The 24792-nt window shown below is 51.2% G+C and overlaps 1 protein-coding gene across 1 annotated transcript in view; it reads right to left on the reverse strand.

The window, feature by feature from the left end:
- Positions 1–24792, reverse strand: part of LOC123345263 (butyrophilin subfamily 1 member A1-like) — a 33479-nt gene that overhangs the window by 5699 nt on the left and 2988 nt on the right. Inside the window, exons 2-7 of the mRNA XM_044982012.1 lie at positions 24184–24300; positions 22228–22575; positions 15192–15473; positions 13259–13354; positions 2795–2815; positions 2664–2690 (exon numbers count right to left, since the gene is read on the reverse strand). Coding sequence (XP_044837947.1) covers positions 2664–2690; positions 2795–2815; positions 13259–13354; positions 15192–15473; positions 22228–22575; positions 24184–24289 — 880 coding nt within the window. The 5' untranslated portion in view covers positions 24290–24300. The remainder of the gene's footprint in view (positions 1–2663; positions 2691–2794; positions 2816–13258; positions 13355–15191; positions 15474–22227; positions 22576–24183; positions 24301–24792) is intronic.

The following is a 24792-nucleotide window of genomic DNA, read 5'->3' on the forward strand; positions in this document are numbered from 1 at the left end:
CCTGGGGCTAAGGCAGGACCCCTGCCTCCCTAGGTCCGTGCAGCTCCTGGAAGTGGCCACCGATTTACTTCCCTGGAGTTTGAAACTTTTCTAGCAGAAAGGAACATTTTACACAGAAGGTCACCTCTATATTACCCTCAAGCCAATGGGGAAATCGAACAGTTTAACAGACGTTTGAAAGAGAGTTTGCAAACGGCTGATCTGGAAGGGCAATTGTGGATACCCTTCACTATCGATTTCTTGCCAGCATTCCGGGCTACCCGACATGCCACAACGCAAAGATCACCCGCAGAGTTACTACATGGGAAACAGATGAATACTAAACTGAACATTGCTGGATTGTTAAAGGCACGACCTGAGGCCCCTACCAAGGATGATGTGAGAAAAAGCAGTTGAACGGAATCAAGCAAAGTATCAGGTTTTCCCAGACAAGCGACGGGGTGCTAAGGAACTAAAGTTTGAGTGCGGTTCCTTTGTTAGAATACGAAAACCTGGAATTTTACGCAAAGGGGACCATAAATTCACAGCTTCTCTTAAAATCATAGAGAAGAAGGGATCTTACACCTATCGACTTTCTGATGGGCAGGTATGGGATGCTTATCTTGCACCTGCCTATGCACCAAGAGATTATGCCAACACCCAGTGTGCATTGGATGACTTCACCGTAGAACCAACACAACAAGACATTGCACTGGAACCGGGGCTCGAGAGATGGCCTATCAGACCCAGACGACCATCTGTCTGGACTAGAGACTACGTTATGTAGTATCTACAGTGTTTTCAATGTAATATTTCTGCCAACAGTATAGTGTCTTGTTTCATATTTGTTCCTGTGTTTAGAACAACAATGTTTATTTGTTCTAACCACATTCTTAAGAGAGGAGGGAATGTCGTGTTTAGATGTTTGCAATTATTAGAACTGGGAGCACTGGCTGTGGGGAGTCTGAAAGGGCAGGAAACAGGAGATGGGGGGAGGAGTTGAGGACGCTGAGTGAGAGCTACCGAGGGTGCAGCAGCAGCTTGGTAAAGAGGTTTCCACTTTAAAACTAAAGTCCTGTTGAAGTTTGTTAGTACTTTGCCTGGTCACTACAACACCGTGGTAAGAGCTGCCGGAACCCTGAACCCCCTCCCACATCTCCAACCCCCTGCCCCAGCCCGGAGCCCCCTCTTTTGCCCCAAACCCCTCATCCCTGGCCCCACCCCAGAGCCCGCACCCCAAGCTGGAGATCAACCCCCCCCTTCCACACTCCAAACCCCTGTCCCAGCCCAGTGAAAATGACTGAGGGTCGGGGAGAGCAAGCGATGGAGGGAGGGGGGATGGAGTGGGCCTCAGGGAAGAGGAAGGGCAGGGACAGGGCCTCAGGGCAGGGGCAGGGCAGGGATGTTTGGTTTTGGGAGATTAGAAAGTTGGCAACCCGACCTGTCCAGGTTTTCCCAGGATTGTCCCTTTGTTCATGCCACTCTCCTGGGAAATCTGTGAGTCTTTCCAGGACATGACAAGTCTCAGGTGTGTCAGTGGCTGTAGCGGGGGAGCTGTGGGGTGGTGGTACCTATGCAAGGGGAGCTCTGGATGCAGAGTGTCTGGGAGCTGCAGAGACGGGGCAGCTTGGAGCAGTGAGTGAGATCAGGAGCTCAGGGCCAGCAGGGGCCAGTCACCACTGTGCAGGTACCAGCTGTGGGGATCACCGCTGGGGGCAGCGGGGTAGATCTGGTGCCATGTCCTGCTGGGTGAGGTTGGTATTTGGGGCAGTCCAGGAGCAGGAGCCTCTGGGGGCTGGTGCCCTCTCCCGGGATTCGGAGAGGGAGACAGTGCCCGGGTGAGGGAACAGGGGGTGTACATGAAGCAGGCAGATTTCCTGTTTTGTTGCACCTCAGAGGTGGTGACCCTAACAGGACCCCCAGCGGTGTTTGTGTAACTGCCCTGGGTACCCCGCTCCCTCCCAGCTCTGTGTGGTAGGATACCCTGAGTGCATGGACCCCTGGGCCAGTGGTGCTGCAATGTGTGCGCATGGCCCGTGGGCTCTCTGATCCCTGCTGGAGCTGCCCAGACTCTCCCAGCATGCACCAGAGCACACACACGGTCAGGCTGCAGGCTGGGTACAAACACACACACTCCTCAGCCACGGCTGTGAGGCAGAAAAGTTGCTGCGGGGGCACAATTTGTTGCAACTGGGTCAGGGGAGCATCACAACCTGGTTATAAAAACCTATCTGCCCTTGCAGTGGGGAAAGTGCCTTCCTCACCCCAGATCCAGGGGGACACTGAACAGCTTCTGTCTGGTCCTGTTATGCTAGAAGGAAATTGTGGGCTAAAGCCCAGTCTGAGCATAGAAACCCTGCTGCTGGGAAGAGAGAGTCGAGCAGTTCAGTGTAAATGATGGACGGATAAGAATGTCCATCCTGCAGATCCCAGGTACTGCCCTGCAAAGGTGACACCAGGGGGCAGCATTTCATCACCAATCAGCCCTTTTCCAAAGGGGGCACGTCCCTGCTCTGCAATAAACCTGGGTTTTGTCTGCCCCTTTCCATCCACCCCCCAGTGACATTGCTGTTTCCAGCCTATTGAATGTCATAGGAAAATGCTCTGTGCAGGGAAAGGAGCAGAGAGCTCCCGGGGGGAGGTGGGTCTCACCATGGATAAAACACCAGTGGTATGTACAGTACCTGCGTAGAGCTGGGCGCGTCTCCACCCTGCAACCAAACACAGACAGAGGGGTGAGAATGCCCCTGAACACCAACACACTGAGCAGGAGACAATGTCACACAGGGTGATACTGGGGGGGAATGGAACTTACTGAGCTCAGCCTGGAGTTTATCTAAAAATAAAACAAAGAGAAATGAGTCAATATCACATAAAGTGAGCAGAAGTCCCCAGTCCTGATATTTGGGGCTTTGCCTTATATAGGCGCCTATTACCTGCCCCTATCCTGATTTTTCACACTTAGTATCTGGTCACCCTAATATCACATTATCTTGCAGAAGAGAAGTGAGTTAAAAAGACTTTAAAGCAAGGAAGTTAAAATCCTTAGATTCAGCCTGGAGGCTACATCAGCAACCGGAGCCTGGCACCTCCTGAGCAGCAAAGGAATTAGCAAGGGGAGAAATATTGTAACCCCACTGGGCCAGGTGCAGGCGGTTGTTAGAGCCAAGCAGGGATCCCTCAGCAAGTGGAAAATATTAACCCTGTGAAGACTGCAGAAAGGATCATACAGTACATCGGGTGAATTGCATGATGGGAATTTAGAGGCTAAAATGGAATTAACAGAGTGAACGTCCAGAGATATAAAACAAATACCAGGGAATTATTTCAGTCCATCAGTATCAGGAAGCCTGTGAGAGAATGGATGGGTCCCCTGGATCAGCAGGGAGGAAAGGGAGCAATCTGGGAGGGTAAGGACAATGCTGAGAGACTGACTGGTTTCTTTGCATCAGTTTCCACCACAGAGAATGTTGGGGAGAGACCTGCCCTGGAGCTGCTCTGTTCAGGAAATGAATATCAGGGATCGAGGTGTGAAGAGGAGATATTGGAACAACTGATAAGTTAAAGAGCCAGCAGCCACCAAGAGCAGCGTAGATCCCTGCTAGGTGGCAAACGCCCAAGAGTTCTGAAATTACATCAGACGATATGGCTGAGCTGCTAACAATAATATGCATCTCTCATTAAAATCAGCTACACTTCCAGAGATTCAGAGGACTGGGAATGTTGTACCCAGCTTTAAAAATTTGGCCGAAGTAATTCTGAGAATTACAGTCCAATGAGCCTTACCTCAGTGCCTGGCAAATTGGCTGAAACAAGAACTAAACCAGAATTCTAAATCAGCTGTATGAGAATGATGGGAAAAATTCCAACCAGCACAGCTGGAAAAGTAAACTGTGGGTATGTCCACAGTTAAACCTCTACAGCAGTGCAGCTGCACCACTGCTGCTGGGGGGCTTCAGCATAGACCAGGGGTAGGCAACCTATGGCACACGCGCCAAAGGTGGCCCCTGAGATGATTTTCAGTGGCACTCTCACTGCCCGGGTCCTGGCCTCCAGTCTGGGGGGCTCTGCATTTTAATTTAATTTTAAATGAATCTTCTTAAATATTTTTAAAAACCTTATTTACCTTACATACAACAATAGTTTAGTTACATATTATAGACTTCTAGAAAGAGACCTTCTAAAAACATTAAAATAGCACACGAAACCTTAAATTAGAGTGAATAAATTAAGACTTGGCACAGCTCCTTCTGAAAGGTTGCCGACCCCTGGCATAGACACTACCTATGCTGAGGGGAGGGATTCTCCCATTGTCATAGGTAACCCACCTCCCCGTAATCCACCTTGCATCGACCTAGCACTGTCTACACCAGGGGTTAGCTTGGTAAATATAAACTGCATCTCTCAGGGGTGTGGATTCACACTCCAGAAGAACGTAGCTATACCAGTATAAATTCCTAGAGTAGACTAGGTTTGTGTGTCACTAATCGATTAAATGTCAGTGAGTTTGTCAGTCCAGTATGGTACAAAGGAGAACCCAATAGCATAACTGATGTGGCCTTTCAAAAAGTTTTTTAAAAAGTTCCTTACAAAAAGTTGTTAAGGAAACAAAGGCTGTCTACACTACCACTTATGGCTCCAAAACTTAAGTCACTCAGAAGTGTGAATATTCCACCCCCTGAGCGACATAATTTACACCGGCAGAAGCGTTAGAGTGCACAGCGCTATGTCGGTGGGAGAAACTCTCCTGCCCACATAGCTACCACCGCCCACTGGATGTGAATCATTATGCCGATGGGAGAACTCTCTCCCGTCGGCACAGAGTGACTCCACTAGAGATCTTACAGTGACCCGGCCGCACTGGTACAGCTGTGGCATTAGAAGCTCAGTAGTGCAGACATAGCCTAAGTCATCATGGGGTGAGGGGTAAAGTATTGTCTGGAACAGAAACCAGCTAAATGACAGAAAACAAAGAGCAGGAATAAATGGTCAATTTTTCATATGGAAAAAGGTTAGCAGTGGGGAGCCTCAAAGTTGGGTATTAGGACGGGTGTTTAGTCTATTTCAGTGGTGCTCAAAGACCCCAAAGTGGGTTGCAACCCTCTTTTAATGGAGTCGCTGGGGGTGGCTTAGACTTGCTGAGGCCTGGGCCCGAAGCCTGAGTCTCACCACCTGGGGCTGAAGCTGAAGCCCGAGGGCACGGGGATTCAGGTTACAGGCCCCCTGTCTGGGATGGAAGCACTTGGGATTCAGCTTTGGCCCTGGCCTCCCCACCCAGAGAGCGGGACTTGGGCAGGCTCAAGCTTCGGTCTCCCATTCTGGGGTCGTGTAGTAATTTTTGTTGTCCGAAGGGGGTCGCGGTGCAATGAAGTTTGAGAGCCCCGGTCTATTTATCAGTGACTTGGAACAAAGGAAAAGCCCGAAAGTGGCAAAATTCGCAGCTAACACACAATGATTTAGGTTACCAAAGAAGTCTGAGTTATTTCAGAGGCACCAAGCTTGGATAACCTGATGGCTGATGAAATTCAGTGTTGATCACTGTGAGGTAACGCACATTACAAGGATAATCAGACCTGCGCATGCAGGTTATTGGCTTTAAAATACTCAGGAAAAAGACCTGGGCATCACTGTGGACCCCTCTGTGAAGAGCTTTGCTCAATGTGATCTAAACTCTCAGGGTGAGATTCTGTGCTCAGAACCTGCAGCCCAGGGGCACTTGAGGGCTCAGGCAGCTTTAAGCGCTGCCCCGTATCCTCCTGACGCTGGGTGCTCTGGATGCCAAAGCAGCCCCCGCTGTAGCTCAGGGCTTGTCTGCAGGGCAAAGTAACACCAGTGTAAGCAGAGTCAGGATGAGCTCTACCCTGACATCTGGTGGTGAACTATGGGAGTGTGGAAAAGAATTTCAGGGGCTGATCTTGTTTGCATAGGCACACCCATCCTGCCTAGCATGAGCCCATGGCAGCCCAAAATGGTCACTTTGACAGTTGTGGGATCCCCAATTTCTCTGTTATTGGGGCAGGAGGAATAAGGTGTTGTTACTCTGATTATGTGAATGAAGGACTATGAAACTGTTTCATGACAGAGGGTCTCACCATCAAATAAGTAGCACCTGTTAGGCAAGGGACATGGGTTCCAAAACCCAGTGAATTGAGAGAGGTTGGGGAATTGATATGGGTGTTCTGATAGGACCTGGAACCCTAATTGTGTTTCTTCTCTCAAATGCTGAATAGCAGAGCTCATTTTGATTCTATTAAGAGTTTAGCTAGCAACTGCTGAGCTGAATTTGCTTTGGGCTAATGGTGTACCAACACAGGGACTCCCCTACTACAAGCTGAAATGACAATATGATTGGAGTGGTCTGTGGAACAGTGAGCTGAGTGGTTTGTAGGGATGGCTGACGCGGCTCACGGCTCAGCTGGAGGAGCAGAGTGACTGGTGGAGTGGAGCCGTTTGTGGTGAGGGCTGCAGCAGAACTCTATGGAGAGGTGGGACAGTCAGCCTCAGACCATGTAAGGTGCCCCTTAATACCCTGTGTGCCCCCTCCATTTCCACCCAGGCTTGGGGGGTAAAATTCTGCAGATAAACTTTTGAACTCTGGGGTGGCACTGACCAGGGACAGAGATTTTTGGGTTGCTGGACTTTGGGGTGATTGGACTTAAGATCCTAAGTGGAAATGGACATTGCCAAAACTTACTTGGTGGGTCTTTTGCTCATGGTTTATGTTATGAATCCTGTTTGTGGTGTTTCCCTAACATGATGCTGCGTTGTTTCCCTCCTTTATTAAAAGGATTTTGCTACACTCAGACTCCATGCTTGCAAGAGGGGAAGTATTGTCTCTTAAATGCACCCAGGGGGATGGTTTGTAATTGTCCCAGGTCACTGGGTGGGGGCTCGAGCCGGTTTCGTATTGTGTTATTGAAATGGAACCCCTGGATATTGAACCCGGCCCTTGTTGCTGCCAACTCAGAGGGGCAGAAGGATTATACCAGTATAAAATAAGCTGGGCATTTAAACCACTCATGTTATACCAGCATAATGCTCCATATGATACACTTATTCCATAATAAGAGTGAGTTTTTCTGGCTTAGCTTGTGCCTTTAGTTACAGCAGTCTGTCCCTGGGCGCATATGGGCAGCAGCACAGCCCAGGATCTCTGCAGCACCGTGCGCTGTGGCCCTGCCCCGACACCCCCCTCTTGTTCCCAGCCCCATCTTCCCTACACCCCTACAGCAGGGCTTGTAAGTGGGTCCTCAGAGGGCAGCCTGCAGCTGTTCTCTGCACTGCTTGCACTGGAGGAATCCTCCCCTAGCTGGATCCAAGCCTTCTGGAGCCCAGTTATGCTGTTTTGGTCCTTTTACTGACCATAAAGGGGTTGAAGTGTGGGTGAAAATCTCACCCTCCATTTATTAAAATGTGTCCAGCCTTTCTGGGTTTGAAGATAGCATTGAATAAGTGACCTGGGTGTAAGCAAGCAAGCTGGGTGCACCAGCCCAGTGAGATCTGTCTGAGTCTGCAGGAAGTGCTGTCTGCTGCTCATACTTATCAAGTGGGGCTGGGATGCTGACATTAAAGCCTGGTGGGTGACAATGTAATTGTCACCATTTGCAATTATTTCACTGGTGATCATTTTAACAGAAACATCCAACTTCTGTGCTTCTCCCTCACAGCTGGATGCAAGGACTGATACTGAGGAGGGAGGGAGGCAGTGGGGCAATGGCAGATACTTGGGCAGAAGGCAGTGGGGCAGCTACCTGTCATCAAAGGTTGCTGGGGTGAGGAACAGTGAATTCAATTCGTCCATCCAAATACAGAGCGACCACTTTTATGCTAAACCAGGAAGGGAGAGAGGAGATACATTTCCCTTTCCCTCCCCTTCCCCAATACAAAATGCCTCCTGGATACGAGAGCAAACACATGCACATAAACACACAGCACATGGTCACTGAGGGTGAAATCCTGCCCCTTCCCTCTTTACATGGCTGTGGAAGGGGCGATCCCAAGTGAGAGATCCTGTTAAATACTGGACAAGTCTTATAGTCTCCAGCAGGGGTGAAAGTAACTTACAGGACTTACCGGTACTGCTGGAGTCCTGAGGGGGGCGTGGCCTCATCCGGAAGGGTCGTGGCCTCAAGATTTCAAGGCCCTGGGGCACCAGCTGTGGCTGGGAGACCCAAGGCCTTCAAATCAACCAGGGACTCCCAGCTGCAGAGGTGGCTGGGAGCCCCCCAGGGCTCAGGGGCAAATTAAAGGGCCCGGGGCTCTGGCCACCAGGGGGTACCCCGAGCTTTGCGGGGCTGGGGCAGGGATTTAAAGGGCCCAGAGCTCCTGCCGCTGAGGGAAGCCCCAAGCCCCTTAAATCCTGGCCCCAGCCCAGCCACCAGAGCCACGGCCGGGATTCAAAGGGCTCTGGGCTGCCCACAGCCGCGAGGAGCTTTGAGCCCTTTAAATCCCAGCTGAGGACCGGCTTGCTTTCACCTCTGGTCTTCAGCAATTAGCCTGGCCCATGTGGGCTCCTAGACAGAGCTGCTCAGCCCCTTCCCCTTCACAGCTCATCTGTGTCAGTGAGACACAGAGAGAGAAAAGGGCGAGAGTTTGGATTTCATTCCATCACATGAACATAAGAACATAAGAACGGCCGTACCGCGTCAGACCAAAGGTCCATCTAGCCCAGTATCTGTCTACCAACAGTGGCCAATGCCAGGTGTCGCAGAGGGAGTGAACCTAACAGGCAATGATCAAGTGATCTCTCTCCTGCCATCCATCTCCAGCCTCTGACGAACAGAGGCTAGGGACACTATTCTTACCCATCCTAGCTAATAGCCATTTATGGATTTAGCCACCATGAATTTATCCAGTCCCCTTTTAAACATTGTTATAGTCCTAGCCTTCACAACCTCCTCAGGTAAGGAGTTCCACAAGTTGACTGTGCGCTGTGTGAAGAAGAACTTCCTTTTATTTGTTTTAAACCTGCTGCCTATTAATTTCATTTGGTGACCCCTAGTTCTTGTATTATGGGAATAAGTAAATAACTTTCCTTTATTCACTTATTCAACATCACTCATGATTTTATATACCTCTATCATATCCCCCCTTAGTCTTCTCTTTTCCAAGCTGAAGAGTCCTAGCCTCTTTAATCTTTCCTCGTATGGGACCCTCTCTAAACCCCTAATCATTTCAGTTGCCCTTTTCTGAACCTTTTCTAGTGCTAGAATATCTTTTTTGAGGTGAGGAGACCACATCTGTACACAGTATTTGAGATGTGGGCATACCATGGATTTATATAAGGGCAATAATATATTCTCAGTCTTATTTTCTATCCCCTTTTTAATGATTCCTAACATCCTGTTTGCTTTTTTGACCGCCTCTGCACACTGCGTGGACATCTTCAGAGAACTATCCACGATGACTCCAAGATCTTTTTCCTGACTCGTTGTAGCTAAATTAGCCCCCATCATGTTGTATGTATAGTTGGGGTTATTTTTTCCAATGTGCATTACTTTACATTTATCCACATTAAATTTCATTTGCCATTTTGTTGTCCAATCACTTAGTTTTGTGAGATCTTTTTGAAGTTCTTCACAATCTGCTTTGGTCTTAACTATCTTGAGCAGTTTAGTATCATCTGCAAACTTTGCCACCTCACTGTTTACCCCTTTCTCCAGATCATTTATGAATAAATTGAATAGGATTGGTCCTAGGACTGACCCTTGGGGAACACCACTAGTTACCCCTCTCCATTCTGAGAATTTACCATTAATTCCTACCCTTTGTTCCCTGTCCTTTAACCAGTTCTCAATCCATGAAAGGACCTTCCCTTTTATCCCATGACAGCTTAATTTACGTAAGAGCCTTTGGTGAGGGAACTTGTCAAAGGCTTTCTGGAAATCTATGTACACTATGTCCACCGGATCCCGCTTGTCCACATGTTTGTTGACCCCTTCAAAGAACTCTAATAGATTAGTAAAACACGATTTCCCTTTACAGAAACCATGTTGACTATTGCTCAACAGTTTGTGTTGTTCTATGTGTCTGACAATTTTATTTTTAACTATTGTTTCGACTAATTTGCCCGGTACCGATGTTAGACTTACCGATCTATAATTGCCGGGATCACCTCTAGAGCCCTTTTTAAATATTGGCGTTACATTCGCTAACTTCCAGTCATTGGGTACCGATGCCGATTTAAAGGACAGGTTACAAACCTTAGTTAATAGTTCCACAACTTCTCATAGGAGTTCTTTCAGAACTCTTGGGTGAATGCCATCTGGTCCCGGTGACTTGTTAATGTTGAGTTTATCAATTAATTTCAAAACCTCCTCTAGTGACACTTCAATCTGTGACAGTTCCTCAGATTTGTCACCTACAAAAGCCAGCTCAGGTTTGGGAATCTCCCTAACATCCTCAGCCGTGAAGACTGAAGCAAAGAATCCATTTAGTTTCTCCGCAATGACTTTATCGTCTTTAAGCGCTCCTTTTGTATTTCAATCGTCAAGGGGCCCCACTGGTTGTTTAGCAGGCTTCCTGCTTCTGATGTACTTAAAAAACATTTTGTTATTACCTTTGGAGTTTTTGGCTAGCTGTTCTTCAAACTCCTCTTTCGCTTTTCTTATTACACTCTTGCACTTAAGTTGGCAGTGTTTGTGCTCCTTTCTATTTGCCTCACTAGGATTTGACTTCCACATTTTAAAGGAAGTGTTTTTATCTCTCACTGCTTCTTTTACATGGTTGTTAAGCCACAGTGGCTCTTTTTTAGTTCTTTTACTGTTTTTCTTAATTTGGGGTATACATTGAATTTGGGCCTCTATTATGGTGTCTTTAAGAAGGGCCCACGCAACTTGCAGGGATTTCACTTTAGTCACTGTACCTTTTAACTTTTGTCTAACTAACCCCCCCATTTTTGTATAGTTCCCCCTTTTGAAATTAAATGACACAGTGTTGGGCAGTTGAGGTGTTCTTCCCCTCACAGGGATGTTGAATGCTATTGTATTATGGTCACTATTTCCAAGTGGTCCTGCTATAGTTACCTCTTGGACCAGCTCCTGTGCTCCACTCAGGATTAAATCTAGAGTTGCCTCTCCCCTTGTGGGTTCCCGTACCAGCTGCTCCATGAAGCAGTCATTTAAAGTATTGAGAAATTTTATCTCTGCATTTCGTCCTGAAGTGAAATGTTCCCAGTCAATATGGGGATAATTGAAATCCCCCACTATTATTGGGTTCTTAATTTTGATAGCCTCTCTAAATTCCCTTAGCATTTCATCATCACTATTACTGTCCTGGTCAGGTGCTCGATAATAGATCCCTAATGTTATATTTTTATTAGAGCATGAAATTTCTATCCATTTATGGTGAAGTTCCTATTACTGTTTAATGCAGCTCCGCTGTAGTTATGAGACAGAGAAACAAAGAGCCGGACAAATGGGTCACACAGATAGGTCTGTCTGTGGAGACCTCTGCCCTCTGTGTCCCTGCTGCCTGGGACTGGACTGCAACAATGAGTGGTTCAGCCTGTCCCCACAGGCTGTGGCCTCTATGGGTCGTAGCAGCCGACCCTGCTGCTTGAGTCCTAGACCCACTCACATCAGATATGGCTGTTGTGGGAAGAAAGGTCTCTGTTTATTGAGTTCCCTGTCTGCTGTCCTCTGTGCCCATCCCTTGAATGGCCCCAGCTCCCGACTGTGGGGATGGGGGAGGGAAGAGAACGATGGGAATGGGACTTTGACCTGGGCTGGATAAGGAACAGGGTCTTGCTGGCTCCATCCTAGGCCAGATCCTGATCTTGTGGATGGTGTCTGCCCTTGGTCCTAGGAATAACAGGGAAGAGCTCCCCCTAGGGGGGATAGTGGTAGATAGTGGGTTTCCCAGCAAAGAATGGGTTGTCCCAGCAAAGCTGGATGCTCAGGTCACTATCACTGCTGAGCACAGCCTGAGCTAGAGCATCTTGTGCCCAGTGTGAGTAGCGTTTCAGACCAGCTGTGCAAATCCTGAGTGTGTTTGTGTTATTACAGAATCCTAGCCACAGCTCACCAGCGTAGCTAGTGCGGAGAATTCTCTGAAAGGCCCAGGGAACAAGACAGTCACAGTTAATTGTTCTGATTGTTTAGTGTTTGGAAATGCGCCCAGCATAGCTCTCTCCGGGCACATACACAAACTTTACATACAACTTAAAATTAGTTAATCCCTGTATCCTAAACATTACTCAACCCATATAACGTATCTGTTAAAGCAGGGCTGGGGATCCTTTTTCTATCAGGGGCCACTGACCCACAGAAAAAAATAGTCGGGGGCCACACAGCCCCACAGGCAGGGGGCAGAGCGCAGAGGCTCAGGGCTTCCCCTAGGCTCTGGAGTGGTGCAAGAAATGAGGGGTTCAGAGTGTGGGATGGGGCTCCAGGTTGGGGAGGGGGTTGAGGTGTGGGAGGACGTGAAGGTTCTGTCTGGCACTGTGGGATTGGGATGGGAGGTTTTGGGTGCAGGAGAGGGCTCCAGGCTGGGGCAAAGGGGTTTGGAGTGCAGGAGGCAGCTGAGGGCTGGGCAGGGAGTTGGGGTGTAGGCTCCAGCTGGAGATCTGGGCCCTGGGGTGGGGTCACGGATGGGACAGGGGGTTGGGGTGCAGGAGAAGGTTCCGGGTGCAGGCTCCAGGATGGAGTTTGGATGTCGGAGGGGGATCTTTGTTCATTTATTTATAAATGGACACAAATCTGACATCAGGAATTATAACATTAAAAAACCAATAGGAGAACACTTCGATCTCTCTGGTCACTCAATAACAGACCTAAAAGTGGCAATTCTACAACAAAAAAACCTTCAGAAACAGACTCCAAAGAGAAACTGCAGAACTGGAATTAATTTGCAAACTGGACACCATCAGATTAGGCCTGAATAAAGACTGAGAGTGGATGGGTCATTACAAAACCTAATTTCCCCCAACTGTTACTCACACCTTCTTGTCAACTGTTTGAAATGGGCCACTCTCATTACCACCACAAAAGTGATTTTTCCTCTCTTGGAATCCTACTGTTAATTGAATTGTCTCATTAGATTGACACCCCCACCTGGTAAGGCAACTCCCATCTTTTCATGTGCTGTGTATTTATACCTGCTCCTGTATTTTCACTCCATGCATCTGATGAAATGGGTTCTAGTCCACGAAAGCTTATGCTCAAATACATTTGTTAGTCTCTAAGATGCCACAAAGACTCCTCATTTTTTTTTAATCTCTGTCTCTCTCTCACCAAGTTCCCACCTCTTGTTACTTAACCTTTTGCTCTGTGCTACCTACAGCAGTAGTAACAGGCCAGGAGAATGAGAACAGCCAGGAGAGCCAGGATCACACTCAGAGCCACCATCCAGGGATTGACTCGTGGGAAAAACAGCTCTGCAAGAAAAAGTGCCATTGACTTAGGAGCAAACGCGCAGAATGAAGACAGGACACTGTGACAGTGATGACTCTGTGACTAGTTAAAAGAATCTCACAGGGGAATATGGCTGCTTTGCGCTTTATTATTAAACCAGTGAGAGCCCACTGAACATGGTTAATTACTGGGAGGGGGTATGTTGTGGGTAGGGTGCAGCTCCATTATGCTGCTCCTATCCCCCACTGACATACATTCAGGCATTCCCTAAGTTGCTCTAAGTGATCACCAAGCTGCAGCCAGTGCAGAGTAGCCCTTAGAATCAGAGAGTTGTGACCAGCTTCCTGACACCCCCGACTCTCCTCAGCCATATGAAAGAATCTGGCCCAAAATATGTTAATGCAGGATTTTAATAAAAACAAAAGTTGAGCCTGGAGATTCAGAGTCATAATTCCTCCAGAGTCCCCTTCCCTGGGCTAGGAGCAATGGCTGACTAGAGGGTTCTTGCTAAGTTATTAGTGCGGTGTATTGAAAACTGTAAAAATTACAAGCTGACACTTGAAATCCTGAGGGGATTCCTGGTCCTACTTGCAGGCTAGGGGGCTCTGTAGGGAGCGTACATCTGGGTCCTCTGCAGTCAGTCTGCAAAGAGCCAGCCTAGAGCAGGGTGGGTTCAGTTCTGCCTTAGGGAGCAGCCTGCTTTGTCTCTCTCTGTATTTGGCTGTGGCATGTTAGAGTTCTGGGTCCTTAGAAATAAAGCAGTGTGACATTGTAGCCTTTCAGGAACAGTTTTTATGTTTTGTTTCTAACTCTCCGTGTGTGCTGTGTACATAACAATCAGGTAATACTGGACATATCATAGACTAACCAGCAGTCTAGCACTATGAGACCTCAGACAAATAGTGCTTTACAAATACAACATTCTTACTATTATAGTTACAAATACAACGTTCTTACTATTATAGTGATGAAATATTCATTCTGCATATTCTGGCCCTGAACTTTTATTGCTGGTATTTTCAGATGTAATCTAAGTAGGAAAGCTCAGGCCATATTCAGGGCTCTCTTGTGCTAGTCAGGAAAAGTGACTTTATTACCCAGATTTTCATAAATATTTAGCACCCAAAACTCTCACTGAGAACAAAGGAGAATTCCCTCCCCCACCCCCACAGAGAATTGTGATGTTCACAGCGTGTGCGTGCACACACACACACACACACACACACACACACACACACACAGAGTGAGATATAAGCATAAATAGTCCTGCTGGAAGGCTGCAGTGCATCATGACTTTATCTCTTAAAATCCAGAATCTGAATACACAAGAACCCCAGAACAGAGAGGCAGGTGTCTCCCGAAGGCAGCAGGCACAACTCACCCACCTTGTTCTACGGTGGCTCATCTATAGGTACAGTTAGTGCGTGGCCGGCTGGGGTGTAAATCCACTGTGCACTGGCCTGCTGTGCACTAACTGGCTGTGTGCACCCTGCTGAACTGCACTAAAAGTTCCCTGACGCACTTTGATCTGTTCCCATTTTAAAGTGGGGTAGATCAAAGCACAGCATGGAATTTTTAGTGCATGTTGCAGGGTCCAGCCCAAGCTCAGACATCTATACCACAATTTAACAGGCCCTTAGTCTGAGGCCCTTAGCCTGAGCCAGCTGGCCTGGGTCACCAGAGGGTTTTGAATTGCAGTGTAGACATACCCAAGGAGAATTGAGGTTATTCAGAACTTTACAAGACGTGCTCAGCACATGGAAGGTTCAGGCCAATAAACAGGAGACACAATGATAAATACTCTCTGCTCATGTCTGCAGCATCTCAGTCTATCCATGTGCGGCTGGGACGGGCACTGACCTGCTATGGAAATCTCTGACTCTCTCTCCTGGTTGAGCCGGGGGTTCCTGACACAGCAGGACACTTTCTGGTTGGACTCTTCAGTTAGAACAATGGCAATCTCTGCTTGAAACAGGCCATTGGCCTCTGGGGATATTTTTTCAGAGGCTGATGGTAAGACCTGCCCCTGAGGATCTCTCCACAGAGCCTCGGGCTGTGGGTACCATCCGGCTGATCGACACACCACCCGAATCCCTCCGTCCTGATGTCCCTCCACAGAGATGGCAGGAGCAGAGCCCAAACCTACAGAAGAAATAAATGAACTTGTGATAATCCTACAGTGCCCAGTAATGAGTCAAATGTTTTATTACTCTGTTATCAAAAGCCATTTCCTATTAAACTGAGAACTGAATGTGAGTCCACAAGTGCAGCTGGTCAGTTAATCTGGTCAGATTCCAATTTGATAGAATTAATCTTAATGTCAGGGCTGTTCTATGCACAAACTTGCTCCAGTTTTGTTAAAGTGTTTTTTTTTTAAACCAGTGTGAACCCCTGTGTGGACACTCTTAAATCAAGAAGGAATCAACTCAAGCTACATTAATATAAGCCATTTCCAAATCATTTAAGAGTCTCCATATTAGGGCCGGCTCTAGGTTTTTTGCCGCCCCAAGCAAAAAAAATTTTGGCTGCCCGCCCCCAGACATGAGCCCCCCCAGCCCACCAGTGCCCCCCACTCACACCCCCTGTTGCCCCAGCACTGGGCTCCCCCCCAAATGTGGGATCCGCTACCAGCACACTGCAGCCGAGCCCTGGCCCAGCTGTGACTCTGTCCCCATGCGGGTGAAGCTGCTGGGCGGCGCGGAGCGGGAGTACTTCCAGGTGGCAGCGCGGCTACGGGGTGGCGCAAAGAACACAGCCCCCTCCCTGGGCTTCGCAGCACTGCTGGTGGCCAAGGTGGATCCGTTCGCGCTCACCGCCCTCACCCCCGACATGCTGGCGGCCGAGGACCTGGAGAGCCCCCTGGACCTGCTGCTCTTCAGCCTCATGGTGCCCTGGCCCAGCCCCGGCAGGAGGGAAGGCGAGGATCTCCGGCTGCGCGGCTACCTGCTCAGCACCGACGAACCCAGCCGGCCGCTCACCTCCTCACACACTCCAGGAGCCCCTCGCCACCATCGCAGCCCGGGCTCGGCTCCAGGAGACCCCGTTTCCCTCCCTCCCTGGCTCCTCACACACACTGAGTAGGGCTGCCCAGAGGGGCAAAGCAATTTTGGGGGCCCCTTCCATTAAAAAAGTTGCAATACTATAGTAACATGTATTTGGAAATGTAAAAAATAACTAGTGAAAATTAATTTGTAATAATTTGAAAATACACCAAATACATTATTTAAAAACATTAAATGCTTTACTGGTCTGTAAACATTTGCAATTACATAATGGGCTGTTGCTGGGTGATGGTGATGGTTGGTGCCAATGGGCTGTCACTGCCTGGAGGTGGTGCTGCTGTTGCCCAGGGCTGGGTGGGGAGCTGGGCTCTGGGGGGTGCCCGGCTCACAGGGGCTGGGCTCAGGACTGTGAGGAGATGGGGTCAGAGGTTGTCTGGCTCAGAGGGGCTTGCCTCAGAGCTGGGGGTCTGGGGTGGGGGGGATGGGGTTGGAGGGTGCCCAGCTCAAAGGGGCTGGGCTTGGAGATGAGGGTCAGGGCTGTGGGGGGTGGGGTCGGGGGGTGTCCAGATCAGATGGACTGGGCTCAGAGCTGGGGGTCAGGGCTGTGGGGGGAATGGGGTCAGGGGGGTGTCCAGCTCAGAGGAGCTGGGCTCAGAGCTGGGGGTCAGGGCTGTGGGGAGAATGGGGTCAGGGGGTGTCTGGATCAGAGGGGTTGGGCTTGGAGCTGGGGGTCAGGGCTGTGGGGGGAATAGGGTCAGGGGGGTGTCTGGATCAGAGGGGCTGGGCTCGGAGCTGGGGGTCAGGGCTGTGAGGGGGATGGGGCTGGGGGGGTGCCCACGTCAGAGGGGCTGGGCTTGGAGCTGGGGGTCAGGGCTGGGCCTGGGGGGTAATGGGGTTGGGAGGTGCCTGACAACCACCTCCCTGAGACCCCCCCAATCCAACCCCCCCTTCCCTGGCCCCTGACTGCCCCACCCACAGAACCTGTGCCCGCTCCGTGCCCCCTGAGTGTCCCCGGGACTCCCTGCCCCTTAGCCAACTCCGTGGCCCCAGCTGCTTACCCCCGGCTCACTGCGCGCCTCGAGAAGCGGCCCTGCACAGCGCTGCAGCCGCCTGGCTCTGGAGGGGACTGAGCTCTTCCCCGCTCAGAGCCGCGTGGTAAGGGGGGTGAGGGGGGTGTCCGGATCAGAGGGGCTGGGCTCGGAGCTGGGGGTCAGGGCTGTGGGGGGACTAGGGTCAGGGGGGTGTCCGGATCAGAGGGGCTGGGCTCAGAGCTGGGGGTCAGGGCTGGGCCTGGGGGGTAATGGGGTCAGGGGGTGCCTGACAACCACCTCCCTGAGACCCCCCCCATCCAACCCCTCCTTCCCTGGCCCCTGACCGCCCCCCCCCCACAGAACCCGTGCCCCCTCCCTGCCCCCTGAGTGTCTCCGGGACTCCCTGCCCCTTAGCCAACCCCCCGGCCCCGGCTGCTTACCCCCGGCTCACCGCGCCCCTCGAGAAGCGGCCCTGCACAGCGCTGCAGCTGCCTGGCTTCGGAGGGGGCTGAGCTCTTCCCCGCTCTGAGCCGCGTGGTAAGGGGAGGAGCCGCTCGGCCCGGAGCTCACAGCCCCTCCCCCTGACCACGCGGCTCTGAGCGGGGAAGAGCTCAGCCCTCCCGGAGCCAGGCGGCTGCAGCGCTGTTTAGGACCCGGGCGCGAACAAGTGGAGGAGGAGTGGCCCGTCTTCTGCAGCCAGGCGGGTCCACGCTACCGGTAAGGGGCCCCCCCTCTCCCCCAAGCGGAGCCGGTAGCGCGGCCCTGCCCCGGCTGCAGGAGACGGGCTGCTCCTCGGCTCGCAGCGGCGGGATGAGCTGGGGCCCCAGCCTTATGCCACCCCCTACATTTTGCTGCCCTAGGCACCAGCTTGTTTAGCTGGTGCCTAGAGCTGCCCCTGCTTGTACCCTTCCAGAGCACAGAAGCTGGCAGCAGAAAACTGGACTTCACTGAGAGCCAGGAAACACACCCACACTCACACCCACAAAATACAGACATTAGATACCAAAGAAATGCAGGGTTAAGGTATTGCCTTCTGCCCCAGATCACACTTTTACTGATGAGCTAAACTGAAATAAAATGATCTTAATCTGAATGATCTTAATCCGGCTGGTGGGAGCAGAGAGCAGGCGGCCGGCAGGAGTAGTGGGCAGGTGGGAGCAGGGAGCAGTTGGCCAACAGAAGCAGTGGGCAGGTGGTCCGCAGAGGTGGCCAATGGGAGCAGTAAGCAGGCGGACGGTGGGACCAGCAGGCAGGCGGCTGGTGGGGACGGCTGGTAGGAGCAGCAGCCAGGTGGCCCGCGGATGCATTTCCCCCACCACCGCTCTGCTCATGGCAAGAGCAGCATGCACAAAGATGTACCTATGAACTCTGAGTCTGTGCTGACCAGGCACAACAACTGTGAGTGGTGGTTAAATGAGGGGCACACTACAAGAACTTGGTTGTTGGATTCAAGAACCTGAAGCAAAGGACACTGCCCAGCACACTCTGCGGAGAGTGACTTGCTGATGCTTTTGAGTTAATGAATATCGCTTGTGCTGCTCTCTCAGATTAATGCTAGGTTACTTTTATTAAAGAAACTATTTCTATCTCAGACTTTGTGCTTGCGAGAGGGGAAGAATTGCCTCTTAGAAGCGCCAAGAGGGTAGAGTGAAATTTTCCCACATTACTGGGTGGGGGCTCAAGCCGGTTTTGTTTATATTGTCGAAAAGGAACCCCCTGGATATTGAACCCAGCCCTTCTTGCTGCCTACTCCAGCTGGCAGAAGGGCTACATTATAATGATGCTTTTTGATTGTCACGGTAACTTTTGTCAACAAAAGTTGGCAGTGTAGACAAGGCCTATTTCGAGGTGGGTGGGTTTTTTGTTTTGATTTTGTTTTTCCTTTTTGAGATAATTCAGAAGGTGCTGAAACTATATTTGAAAAGAAAATAAATTATACCTGCAAACACTCGCTGGGAGGGGTGATGGGGATGGAAGAGAAGATGGGAACAGCCGGGACCGGGCTGGGGCGGGGCGGGGCGGGGGGGGAGCGGGACCCGCCGGGACCGGGCTGGGGCGGGGTGGGGCGGGGGGGGGAGCGGGACCCGCCGGGACCGGGCTGGGCCGGGGGGGGGCGGGGCGGGGCGGGGGGGGGGGGGAGCGGGACCCGCCGGGGCCGGGCCAGGCCGGGCCGGGGGGGGCAGAGCGGGACCCGCCGGGGCCGGGCCCGGCCGGGCCGGGGCGGGGGGGGAGAGCGGGACCCGCCGGGGCCGGGCTGGGCTGGGCTGGGCCGGGGCGGGACCCGCAGGGGCCCCCAAGAAAAGAGCGGAGGCTCCCGCCTCCGCCCCTCTCCTGGAGCCTCGGCGCATCAAGCGCCAAGTCTCCTGCCGAGCCCCTGAGCCCCGCCCCGATCCGAGCCCTGTGGGGAGCGGGCGGGGCAGCTGCCTCCGCTCGGCGTGGAGCTCACAGCCCCGCCCCCTCACCACGCGGCTCTGAGCGGGACGAAGCTCAGGCCCCGCTGGAGACGCGCTCGGGTAAGAGGTCGGGCCGGGCCGCGGGGGGGAGCGGGACCCGCCCGGGCCGGGCCGGGCTGGGGCGGGGGGGAGCGGGACCCGCCGGGGCTGGGCCGGGGCGGGGGGGGAGCGGGACCCGCCCGGGCCGGGCCGGGCCGGGCCGGGCCGGGGCGGGGGCGGGGGGGGAGCGGGACCCACCGGGGCCGGGCCAGGGCGGGGGGGGGGAGCGGGACCCGCCGGGGCCGGGCCCGGGCCGGGGCGGGGGGGGAGGGGAAGCGGGACCCGCCGGCCCCGGGCCGGGCAGGGGGGGGAAGCGGGACCCGCCGGGGCCGGGCCCGGGCCAGGGCGGGGGGGGGGAGCGGGACCGGCCGGCGCCGGGGCCGGGGCGGGGGGGGAAGCGGGACCCGCCGCCGCCGAAGCGCAGCCCGGTCTTCGGCGGCGGGGGCCCCGTCGGTTCCGGGACCCACAGCCTAAGTGCCCCGAAGGCCCGCGGCGGGGACCCCCCCCCACCGCGGGTCTTCGGGGCACTTTGGCGGCGTGTCCCAGAACGGAAGGGGCCCCCCACCGCTTAAGACCCCGGGCCCCCGGAATCCTCTGGGCGGCCCTGCTGCAAACCTAGGTGAGAACTACAAGCACGTAAATGGCCACTAGCTCCTACAACAAACATTTCTCTTTCTGTTAAAAAAAACAAACAACACAACTAGAAAATTCACTGACAAAACTTTGGCTAGCACAGAGTTCAGGCTGCCTGGTGATACTATCTCCTGCCCTTCCATATCACAGTGGCAGCTCTGAGACCCTGTTCCCACTACTCTCTCCACTGGTCAGTACAGCTACACTGAACACAGGGAATGCAGCTGCACTGCAGGCAGATACATGCTGCAATTCAAATCAGTGGAGCACAGCACAAACAGTGGCACCTTCCTGTAATCCTTCCTCATGTCCATTCACTGACAAAAAAACTTAGGGTAGGTCTATACTATTGCGGTAAGTCGACTTTAGGTACGCAACTCCAGCTACATGAATAATATTTATTATTATTCAGTCTCCCACTGACTTACCTTTTCTCTTCTCATAGAGGGTAGAGTACATGAGTTGACTGGAGAGTGATCTGCGGTCAATTTGGCGTTTTCACTAGACCCGCTAAATCGACTGCCGATGCATCAATCTCCACTCTGTTGATCCTGGCTGTAGTATAGATGTAGCCTTAGTTACCTCCAGGCAACCTTTACTCTGTACTATCTCATGCACTTCCAGAACGCTGAGTTCAGCAATACTCAGACCTCTAAAATGAGGAAATCCATTGGGAAGGTAAACACCCAAACAACCTTAACTCTGTGCCTTTGGAGCTCATAATAACCACTGGGAATTGGTTGCATGCACTAAAGCTGCATCCACTATGTTCGGTGTAGCTGTAATGACCAGTGGAGGGATTATTTAGAGTTTACTGGCAGAGCTGTCACAGTGACATCAGGAGAGGTGCAGGTGTATCTTGAGGGATCAATCATGACTCATTTCAGAACTGAGCAGTGAGGGCTCTGTCAGTAGCAGGGCTCAGACTCATTGCTGTGGGGATTGTCAGCAGCCTGGTGTCAGATATGCCAGTGATCACCAGCTCTTGGTGAGGGGTAAGTGAAGGCAATGTCCCAGAAGAAATCCACACCCACAGGGCAAGGGTGACAAGGCGATAACATTTTGCAAGTTGGGGGTGGTTTGTGTGGAGTAGGCTCAGTGTTTGAATGTAGACCCAGGTGTTCACTACACCTGGCCTAAACCTCATGTCATCGTTACAGAACTAGCTGCACCTCTGTCCCCTCGCTGGTCTCTCTGACAGCAACTTCAGGGGTCAGGCCTCCTGCCTCTACCAGTCCTGGGGGCAGGGAATTCCTCAGTTCTCCCACTCTTAGACCAGGCTCTGGACTACAGGGCCCTGTGTATCAACCACTGTAACCCTGAAGGGGCCAGACATGAGCGGAGATCAGTCCCAGCTGATGGCATCAGTTTGGGGAGGATCAGCCATTGTTTCCCCTTGTGTGCACAAAATAATTGTAATAACCACAACATGTTAATGTCACTTGACTGTTTAAGGGAGTTAGTGTGTCTCATTAACCCCTTGCTCCAATGCCCTCAAATTTGGGCCACTAGCCCCACCCCAGAGACCAATGAATTACAGCAATTTTCAAGACAATCTGAGTATGGGTTTTGGAGAACTTACAAAAAATTGATATTAAACAGCAAACTAGAATCAACCTTATCCAGAGCAGTGCTGCTGACCCACGATAATGAAAAAAATTGTGTAATCTCACAATGAACCTTCTGACTCCACTTATTACCCTGTTGAAGACGTTAAACATCAGAACAAGTTACTGACCTGCCACCTGCAGTTCTAATAAAGCTTCTTCATAAGACATGTTGGATTTAAAAAAACACGTATACTGTCCATCATCGGAGGGCCGGATATCATGTATTCTCAGGGAAACTCTCCCATTGGTGATGTCGTCTTTCAAGAGCTCAGTTCTTCCTCGATATTCCGGCATCTGCTGTCCATACTGATCCTGCCCATAACGGTACAGGTGCACGATTGCAGAGAACTGGGATCGGAACCATCTCACCTCCATGTTCTCAGCGCTTATCCTGGGGGAGAGGTGGCAGGACAGGACGGCCTCCCCATCTAGGGAGGCAGCGATTGGATGGTTAGGTCCAGTCACTGTGAATTGTGCTGTGAAATGTACAATGAAAAAAGGAAATTAAATTGGCGAGGGGCTGAGGTTTGGCATTAATTCAGCAGTAAGACACACAGTAAGAGAGCACCCTGCGTTAGAAGTGAAAGACCATTTAAAGACAAAAGCTTGACAGAGCATAAACCAATAAAAGGTCTGAACATGTTACACTTGTCCCAAAAAATTCTCATCTGGCACATGGGACTCTCTGGTAGGTTCCAAAGTCTTTCCAAACCTTTCTCTAAGGGTTTGTCCTCTTGGTTAACAGGTCCTGTCACTTTGCAGCCCAAGATCTCGGGCCTCTGGTCCTTCAAATCCAGCTTTTATACCAAACATCTTTGTTCTCTTGGGGTTCTGGGACTTGGTCTAACCCAGTTTATGCAACTCTCCCGAGGAGTGGTACTTCTCTGGAGCTGTTACCTGTCCCTCAAATAATTACCCGTCATCGTTTCCAAATTCTGAAGGAGATGGGGTAACCCTCCCCTATAGCATAGATTACAATCCCGAACCCACAAAGATACATATAACATGTATAGATACCATTGATAAAGGGGTACACAAATAAACAGAACATGCATAAAGTGAATTCGATAGTCCCCAAAATGCTGCACGTGGCTGCAATATCTGTCACACAGAGTTCACATGTGAGTGTCATACACTGTCCCTATTATCTCTGAATAAAGCTCTAACTTCTCATAGGCACCCTGGGGCCTGGGTCTCTGATACACCAAGGCCTTTTCATGCTGCTTCAGGACAGGGGCCTCCTCATCTGCAGGAGGGGTGGTGTAAAGGCTGTCAAGGTGTAAAGATATGAAAACAGACCATCGCTATGCAGGCAATGGCTTTAAAGGTAAAGTCAGGGGTCAGATAATGGAGAGAGGGAGGAGGCAGTTAGAAAAGTGCAGAAAACAAAGAATTGGTCACAATGAAACTGCACAGGATGTGGGGGGCTCGGTGCAGAGACTCAACATCAGGAGAGACCGAGAGAGCTGGTTAAATTAACAGGATGGAAACCACAGCGGGGGGAACCAAAATGCCCAGGTAGCTGTGGAGCCAGCCCTGGGGTGGGTGGGACAATGCAAGGGATTCACTGAGGGCACAGACGGAAGAAGCCAGCAAATATCATCACATCCTCACTGTGAGATGAGGTCTAGCTCTGAGCCCTAGTCAGAGGTGCCTAGTGCAGCATGAATGACTTGTGGGTTGTTACGTCTAAACTGGAGAGTCTAGGATTCAGGACTCCTTTGTGGCTGAAGAGTCTGATATGTGACGTATATGATCGGTCAGTGCAGCGTATAGGAACTGGGTAGTGTCCTTTTAAATAGTTTGCGAGCCCTGTAGTGGTGCTCACTGTGTTCTGTGTTTTAGAAGCTGCCAGAAATCAGCCAGAGCAGTAGGATGGATGTATTGTCTAGGCCTGACATGATGGTGTATGATAGTAACCATGGTCACTGGGGACCCAGGTGTAGCCTGTGAGTTCTCCATGTTGCTGGTTGTGGGCAGGTTGAGCAGACGTGGTTTACAAGACAAGGCAGTGATGCGAGGTGGATGGTGATGACCAGCAATAGCAACAGCAGCAAACCCAGCAAGGAGGCCGGAGCTCCTACCTGACACCAGCCTGGGAACCTGTAGAGCGAGGCAGAGAGCGACGTAGCCGGGCAGAGCAGAGCTCACTGTGCAGCCAGGGGAGAACAAGGGAACCTTCCCCGTCATCGTAGCTGGGTCTGGGGAACAGGAGAAATAACAAACCAGACAGTGAGTGAGTGGGATGCAGTGATAGTGCCAGGTTGTCTGACTTTCATAGCCCTGGTCCATTGGTCAGTTATGTTTACATTGGCCCACCTCCCAATATAGATTAGATCATCTAGTCTGATCTGTGCCACAGGCCAAACACTCTCACCCATTTACCCCTGTACTGAGCCCAAACTTGTGTTTGATTGAAGCATCTTCCAGAAAGTCACCAAGTCTTTATCTGAAGACAGCAAGAGATGGACAATTCACCACTTCCCTGGGTAGTTTGTTCCAGTGATTAATCACCCTCATGGTTACAATTCTGTGCCTTATTTCTAATTAGAATTTGTCCAGTTTTAACTTCCAGCCATTGGTTCTTTTTATGCCTTTCTCCACTGTATTAAAGAGCCCTTTAGTACCCTGTGTTTTCTCCATGAAGATGTGACAGGTGGGGAATTTTACTGAAATATTTTTATGAACTATCG

This window comes from Mauremys mutica, chromosome 12 (genome assembly GCF_020497125.1).
Source record: "Mauremys mutica isolate MM-2020 ecotype Southern chromosome 12, ASM2049712v1, whole genome shotgun sequence".
Lineage (NCBI taxonomy): Eukaryota > Metazoa > Chordata > Testudines > Geoemydidae > Mauremys > Mauremys mutica.